Raw genomic sequence first — 8018 nt, 5'->3', positions numbered from 1 at the left:
GAGTCCATAAGTGACTGTCCTTTATATATGAAACAACTAACATTGATTTAAAAAAAAAAATTATACACACACACACACACACATATATATATATATACCACTGGACAAGTTGCCAGTGGTCTTACAGAAACACCCCATCTCAACTGTGAGCATTACAGAAGTATTCATATTTAGTGCTAATATAATATTAAGCATACCTGATGTTGATATGTAGAGTAGCCTCCTCGACTCATTACCAACCAGATGTCTCTCTGGAATCAAGGAAAGTCCCACAGCCCACTAAGGATGCATCTGTGAGCAGATAAGACTTGGGACAAATGGGAGGAATGGAAACCCCTATCATGGTCAGTAACCTGTGGAGCCACCAAGCATGGTTGGTCCTGATCCCAGTGGAAAGGGTGATCAGATGGTCCAAGGGATCATGGGAGAAGTTCCACTGGTCAAGAAGCATCCACTGAAGGGAATGCATATGTGCCCAAACCAAGAGAATGAGAACTTCCAAGGAAGCCTACATCCACAAAAGTGACAGAACCTCTCATGCAGAGCAAGAAGGAGAAGGTAGGGTCTGACTGAGATGGGAATTGAAGAGAACCCCAATGAATAAGATATTGTGTGGGGGTGATAAGGAACTTCTCTGAGTTGATGAGAAATGCAACCCAAACAGCTTCTCGAAGAAGTAAGCTGGTGAGAGTGACTGACAGGGCAGGAAAAAAGTAGGCAGTAGCCAGTCATCCATATAATGGTGAGTTCAAAGACCCAGTGAAGATGATGTGCAAAAGAGCATAGCACTCAACAAAACACATACAGAGCTAAAGAAATATCAAACGGCAGTGGCCAGAACTGAAAGACACAGCCCTTGTGGATGAACTGAAGACAAAATGTGATACTGGAGCAATTGGAATATAACGATAAGTATCCGTCATGTTGAACTTGGTCATCCAAAGTCCCAGGGAAAAAGCTCACTGAAGTGAGAGGTAGGACTCCATTATGAAGTGAGGTGTCCCCAGATAGGTATTCAGCCAGGACAGATCTATGATGGGTCTCCAATCTCCTATCTTTTGGGGGTAACAAATAGAAGGAAGCGAAATCCCGGGTGAGTGAGCACCAGCCATGCGATAGCTACTCTGTGTAGGAGGTCCCAATTAAGTTTGACTTGACAATTGGATGAGGTACAATCCCAAGGAGAAAGAAAGGAAACCAGAGAAGAGGAGGGGAGGAAAGGCTCGAAATTGAAGGCAAAGATCATCTGAAAGAAACCTTAAAACTCATGAATCTGTCGTGAAGAGTCACCAAATGGTTGAAAACTGTAGCAACCTGGCACCCACCTGCCCTGGAACAAACATCCCATCACCTGTAATGCTGACCTCTGGTGGAATGGGAAAACTGAGGGTAAGGAAGAAGGAGCACAAAGAACACAGACCAGCAAAGGCTGGGTGGGAACAGCAGGATGAGGAAAAATGTAACCTTGCCACATTGATTCTAGATTTCAATGACTCAGGATGACACCCAAACCATTTTGCAAACAAACAAGGCCTAACAAAGATCCCACAAAGAAAAGAGAAGATGCACCCCCTCAAGTAATGCATCCCTCCCTAGCAAATTTCAACAACCTAACAGCCAGATGTTGAATGACAGCATTGATGATGACAAACAAGCCATTATAAACCATAGGTTGGTCCTGAGTTGATCAGAAAAGTGGTCAGGTGACTGGCAAAAGGCTTGAGACAACAACTGTAAGGAGGAAATGGTACATAAAAGGGAGGTCAGAACAAGATAAATCCTCAAAAACTAGGACTGATTAAAATGGACCAAAGCCCTTGGATTCAAGCCCCACATGGAGAGGAGAGGCTCCAAACACTGGGAATCCATAAATGATTCCAAGGCCAGCTCTTAAACTGATGAATACTGGTCCATCAACTGAGGTGGATGGGGCATACCCACCCTCGACAGCAATTGTTCAACAAATTGTTGAGCGTGAACCTGTATGTCGGGTGAGGGACGAAAACATAATAATCTGAAAGAGGTTTTCACCAAACAATGAAGGTAAGGAATCAAAGACTGAAGGTGAAACATGTAAAACTTTACATATCTGATCAATAAGGTGTAGGAAAAGTGAGGTTGGTAAACTCTTGACTTTCAGCATTATGTGACTGATTAAAAAATACAAAGGTTCAGAAAAATAGTCCAAATCATCTTCCTCAGAAGCATGTTCAGGATAAGCCATCGATAGCTGAACATAAACCTCTAACTCCCTGCAAATCAATGCTTGAACTTCCTTGACAAGTATCGTTGACCTACCATGCTGGAGACTAGTGTCATTTCCATCATCGACATTTGCAGGAATGTCATCCTCCGCCACAGGTGCTATGTCTAGTGACTTGACCAGTATGTCTTCTTAAGGAATAACATGAATAACAATATGATTCTCCACCCATTTACATTATACAACGGTTGAATGGGAGATACTACTGGAAGCCTTTGCTTGGTGAACTTGCACTCTTGTTCTGTTGGCTTCATTTTCAGATGGAGATCATTTTATTATGTTGTGTACTGGTGCCTAGGACACATGGACAGCTTTTGTCATTGCCCCTTTGTGATCTTGAACACCCATCTGTTATAAGACACTGACTTCACTAACCAGGGCTAGAGGTATGACCTGTTGCAGTTTTCTTTTCTGCATGGTTCTGATGTCCCAAGTTGATCCATATCCCTTTGTTTTCCAATGCTATAAGCGTAAAGGATACCCCTTCCCATCTTGGACATTCTAAGTTCTTGCTCTGCACACATCTATATAACTTGAGTATGAGTATTTTGTGCCAGAAAGGGCTGTCACATACCCTTCCCAAAAGTAATAAATTTTTGGTGGCATCACACTACCTTCAAAATGTTAAACAATATCAAAATGTATTTTTGAGACATAGTTTCAACATGGTGGTTGCAACATGACTTACTGATTTGCATACTGAAAATCATTTTAACCCTGAGTTAGTCTTCCGGGGTTTTCATGGACCCTAAATATTTTGTAAACATCGGCGCCGACAGATGGAAGCATGTATACGTTGTTCTCAGTAGCTTCAGTATTTGGCTAGTTTGCGTCAAAGTTTAGGTGGTAAAAAAGAAACAACTTGTGATATTCATTGTTCATTTATTGATTAATAAAGGAAAAGATTTTGAGTGTTAGTGTTTTTTGTTTCCAAAATAATAGTTTATTATCATTAAAATATTTTGAAATTAATTTTTTATGATAGGGTCCACTCAGACTCTGAAAGAGTGACTATGGAAATTTTGTACAGAAGACTAATGCAGGGTTAATACAAGGTACTCAACTCTGTATTATGTTAACATATTAAAGTGTACTTGTAAGCATGTATAATAAAATTTGAAAATATATATATCTTACTTTCTGTCCATAGGCACTATCTGCAATTGTAAAACCAAATCCTCCACTTCCTTTTACTATCTCTACTGTTAAAAATTCTGGTTTGTGTGGACTTTGAGGGTTGAAGTCCAGGATATCAGGAGTGTTGTCTGCTCCACTAGGGCTTAGAATGTCTGCACTATTATGTCTTTGAGGATGTTGGTGGTCAACCTGACCCGTGCTAAGGTCAGGCATTGACTTTGAAGATCGGCCCATTGATTCTACCTCTCCAGGATCTCCTGAAAGTCGAGAGTTGTCCATTTTTGTTCCTCCTTGGCCAGAAGAGTACATACTCTGACCATCAGCATATTGTGTGTTACTAGATGTCACAGCAACTGTGGTCACTATTTCTGTGTTGGGATCATTGGGATCAAATGGTAAAGGATATCCTCTGCAAACTTCTAAGTGCACAGTGTTTCCAGGTGGTATGGACTGAAAGAGTTCCACCATATCCTGATGTGTAAATCCTAGAACACACTTGTCATCCATGAATACCAGGACATCCCCTAGGACAAAAATAAAAGTAATGAAAGCAAGAGTTAATACACATGTTCCTTGTTCACTTACAGGACAATTTTGGATTCTGGAAGAATCACTAAAGCCAAAATAAAATTTCAGGAACTGCTACCAAGTATTTAATTATGTTTAGATCAAATATCATTACTCACAGTCTTAATCTTCACTTACCATATTATTTGAATATTAAAATGTATTCAGTGAATAAGACTTGAAACAAAGGATGCAAGTAGAAAAAACAAAGAAACAAAAACAATATACATAAAACTCAAGGTTTCTCATGCTGGTTTATAGGTATTCTCTACTTTTTCTGTTGGATGATTTTGTTCAAATATTTTAATTTGCTTATTATCAGCTGCTAAGGAATCTTTCAATGACAGAGTCCTAAAGAGTCAGACAAGCATGTAATTCAAACAATTATAATAATAATTTAAAATAAAAATCTAACCAGTTTGAAGTTTCCCATCCTTCCAAGCAGGACCATTTGGAACAACACTTTTAATCTGTAAAAATTCTTCTGCATTATCTCCTCCAACAATAGTGAAACCAAATCCTCGAGTACTCTTCACTAGTGATGTACGAAGAACCTCCCCTCTAAGTTCGGCAGGGTTGGAGGTAAAGACATAAGGTAGTCTACGACCAGTTGTACTTCCTGCAAATAGGACACAGAATTGTCAAATTTAATACAAAGTTACAATAACATTACAAAAGTTGCCTTTTGTTATGGAATTCAATGCTTAAACTGTGTGTGAACGTAGTTTAAGTCAGTCAAAAGATTTCAACTCAAGGGTGTGTTACAATATAATTCCAAATGTATTGTTTTTTCTCAAAATACAGATCTCGTTAGCTAAACTAGACCCATTTTGCATTGCTCTGGTTGGAAATTCAAAATGACCTGACTAAGAACTAATAAAAAAACACTTTAGCCTAATACAGTGTTTTATGTTATATCCTTCAAAAAAGTTTATATATACAATTTAGCACAAACATAAATGATTATATTTTACACAATTTATATAACTGATATTACAATAAATTTTCTTTAAAGTTATAAATAGTACACAAAAGTTTGGCAATAGCATAGTGCACATATATATAGTACTATAACAAGTCCAACATTTGTTATTTCTAAAATTGTTCCTTTCCATCAACTTTTCAAAAGACAATGTTACATGCATTAAATTGCAAGACTGCTATTAACTGCTGCTTTCATTAGTTTCTAGTCAACAACAATTGCACATGGTACAATGAGTAATGAGTATACAATAAATATTTCTCTTCCAAGAAAAATCATGGCTTTATTCATTTCCAATTAAAAACAAATATTTTTAACTTTTGTGCTTAAAATAAGTTAACTAAGTTCACAAACCCAAATTTTTTCTCATACAGCCTTAGATTCAGTTAAAGACGAGCAAAATTTATATTTCAAATATTTTCAGCTGTATGAAATTAACCAGTCATTTGTTTTTAACGTGATTATTCACTATGTTCTGTACACACTCTCTGGTGATCACTCACTGTGCCCCATACATACTGTCTAGTGATCACTCACTGCACCCCCCATACATACTTATCTAGTGATCACTCACTGCACCCCCCCATACATACTTACCTAGTGATCACTGACTGCACCCCCATACATACTTATCTAATGATCACTCACTGTGCCCCATACATATTTACCTAGTGATTACTCACTGCACCCCCATTACATACTTACCTAGTGATCACTCACTGCACCGCCATACATACTTACCTAGTGATCACTCACTGCACCCCCATTACATACTTACCTAGTGATCACTCACTGCACCCCCATACATACTTACCTAGTAATCACTCACTGCACCAACCCCCCATTACATACTTACCTAGTGATCACTCACTGTGCTACATACATACTATCATGTAATCACTCAGTGTGTTCTGTACATACTTATCTAGTGATCACTCACTGTGCTCAATAAATGAAATGTTGTTTGCTGGTTTCAGAATGTATTCTATAAATACTAATGAATGACACTTTGTTCTGAAAACACTAATGAACACTTTCTACAAGTACTAAGGAACAATCACAGTTTTCTATAAATACTAATGAACAGTCACAGTTTTCTACAAATACTTTTCACTGATTACTTGTAGTGAACTACACCAGTGGTTCTCAAACTGCGTGTTTGCAAAAGTTCACAAAAAAAAAATGGCCTGCTTATATAATGTAAAGCAAATCTTAATGGTTCTGCTCCAATAAAAAGGCACACCTTTTCACTAATACGTAAACAGTATCTCACATAAAATTTCCATTACTGTATACTTACATGCATGTCTGATAAAACCTATGATGCACTATAGATTTTAACAGTTTTTTCTACTGGTATATGTACATGTGTGCATGGGTAAGGGGCATCAAACACCACAGACAAGGGGAAGGAAGGAGGGAAGGGTTCTGTCTAAAAAGTTTGAGAACCACTGTTCTATACACATAGTTACAGTCATTCCTGAAAAACACCTTTGAAGATTTACTAACTTATCAATGCCTGTTATTAGCTAAAATAATTATTAAAAGCTTTTTACTTTGTTTTCACTTCATTCTACATTTGGTTTAGCAAAGATTTGATAAGTTTTAAAAGTACAGAAAATCACCTTCTGTATGTTTATAAAATATTGGAACTGCCCTTTGGTTAGAAACTTATTGATTCTAGATCCTTCCTGTTGCCAGCTGTTCTCCTCCAGAACATAGCTGAACAGGAAGAGCTGTCAATACCTGGGAGCAAAGAGGCCTGCCGGGAAATTCTGTAGGGGTCCTCCCGATAGGAACCTGATTCTGGCACATACAAGTTTTCCACAGCACGGCCTATGCTGGGAAATCTAGCAATTTGGGAAAAGGTAGGCACCTCATCCAAGGTGTCTTGTATCAAAACAGATGTCTCCCCTTCCTTGGGTCTGGCATGAGAGTTAGGTATGCTGTTAAGATGCAGTACCCGAGAAGACCCCTCATCAAGAGAAGACCCATGATTATGAGCTTTCCCACCAGATACATTAGGTTCATGCTTATCACTCAGGCAAGGAATACAAGGCAGATAAGGAAAACGGGAAGAGGACTCAGGGGATGAAGAAGACACTTGATGACCCAAATGATAGAAACCTGAGGGCAAGGTTACACATTCAGTACTAGAAGTAGTAGTAGTGGTAGTAAAAGTAGAAGAGGGCACTGTTTTAGCAGTGTTTGAGATTAGTGGCGACTCACTGTTAGTTGGACCCTGGCTATGATGCACGGAAGAATTGGCACTGTCCACTCTGTAATCGTCACGTAAAGGTGGTGGCCTAGAGCGTGGAATGTCTTCTCGCTCTCGTCTACTACTGAGATCTAACCCTTAAATACAAACAAAGCACACTTTTTTTTTAATCAATCACCGAGTACTTAATTACAAACAATGTACAACTGAATTTCAAATCTATAAAAGTAGCATAAAACATTTTAACAGACTGGCATATTTTCAAATAAAGATTTTATAAGAGCTAAATGTTTCCTGTCTTTCACCTCTGCAGAACTTGAAACATGAACTTTCTCAGCTGGTGAAATGTTGTAAAACTAATTAGAAAAAGAAAAAAAGGGGAAAATATTTCGAATATTTTACACATCTAGAGATTCATATTCACAAAGAGCCTTTGAATAATATTAACTATTTATGATGCTTGTACAATTATAAAATATTTAATTTTGCTCCAGATTAAAAGCCAAATCCATCAATGCTTGATTTGTATTGAAGCAATTCTTTGTTACAAATTGTCAGAGAAAGTGACAATTTAAGTAATTCCTCAGCAGTATAAATGTGTGTATTTTGTATGTCTTTAGATTCAATAACGAGGAACCCACTTTGAAACTATTAATGCTTGGAGACAGTTTGAATGGGTAATGAAGAAAAACTTTAATGTAACAGCAAATGTACAATGTTTCGACATCATCAGGTACAAGTAGTTTACACTGACACAGAATATATATACAGTATGGAACAGAGTTCACTTGACCAGATATTGTTGCACGACTTAGAAGAGATATATTGGCACCCCAGGGTGTTGGTTTAGA

General features: G+C 37.9%; 1 protein-coding gene across 7 annotated transcripts in view; it reads right to left on the bottom strand.

Annotated features, from left to right (window-relative positions):
• Positions 1–8018, bottom strand: part of LOC106463758 (membrane-associated guanylate kinase, WW and PDZ domain-containing protein 1-like) — a 117786-nt gene that overhangs the window by 32841 nt on the left and 76927 nt on the right. For all 7 annotated transcript variants that reach the window (XR_002611548.1, XM_022391343.1, XM_013923821.2 and 4 more), the window contains 3 exons: positions 7179–7304; positions 4383–4586; positions 3401–3924 (listed from right to left, as the gene is read on the bottom strand). Coding sequence is in view for 6 of the 7 variants with exons in the window: in XM_022391343.1 (XP_022247051.1) it covers positions 3401–3924; positions 4383–4586; positions 7179–7304 (854 nt within the window). In the remaining variant the exon portion in view is untranslated. The remainder of the gene's footprint in view (positions 1–3400; positions 3925–4382; positions 4587–7178; positions 7305–8018) is intronic.

The sequence above is a fragment of the Limulus polyphemus genome, unplaced genomic scaffold, assembly GCF_000517525.1.
Source record: "Limulus polyphemus unplaced genomic scaffold, Limulus_polyphemus-2.1.2 Scaffold1475, whole genome shotgun sequence".
Classification (NCBI taxonomy): Eukaryota; Metazoa; Arthropoda; class Merostomata; order Xiphosura; family Limulidae; genus Limulus; species Limulus polyphemus.
This window is presented reverse-complemented; position numbering and strand designations above follow the sequence as displayed.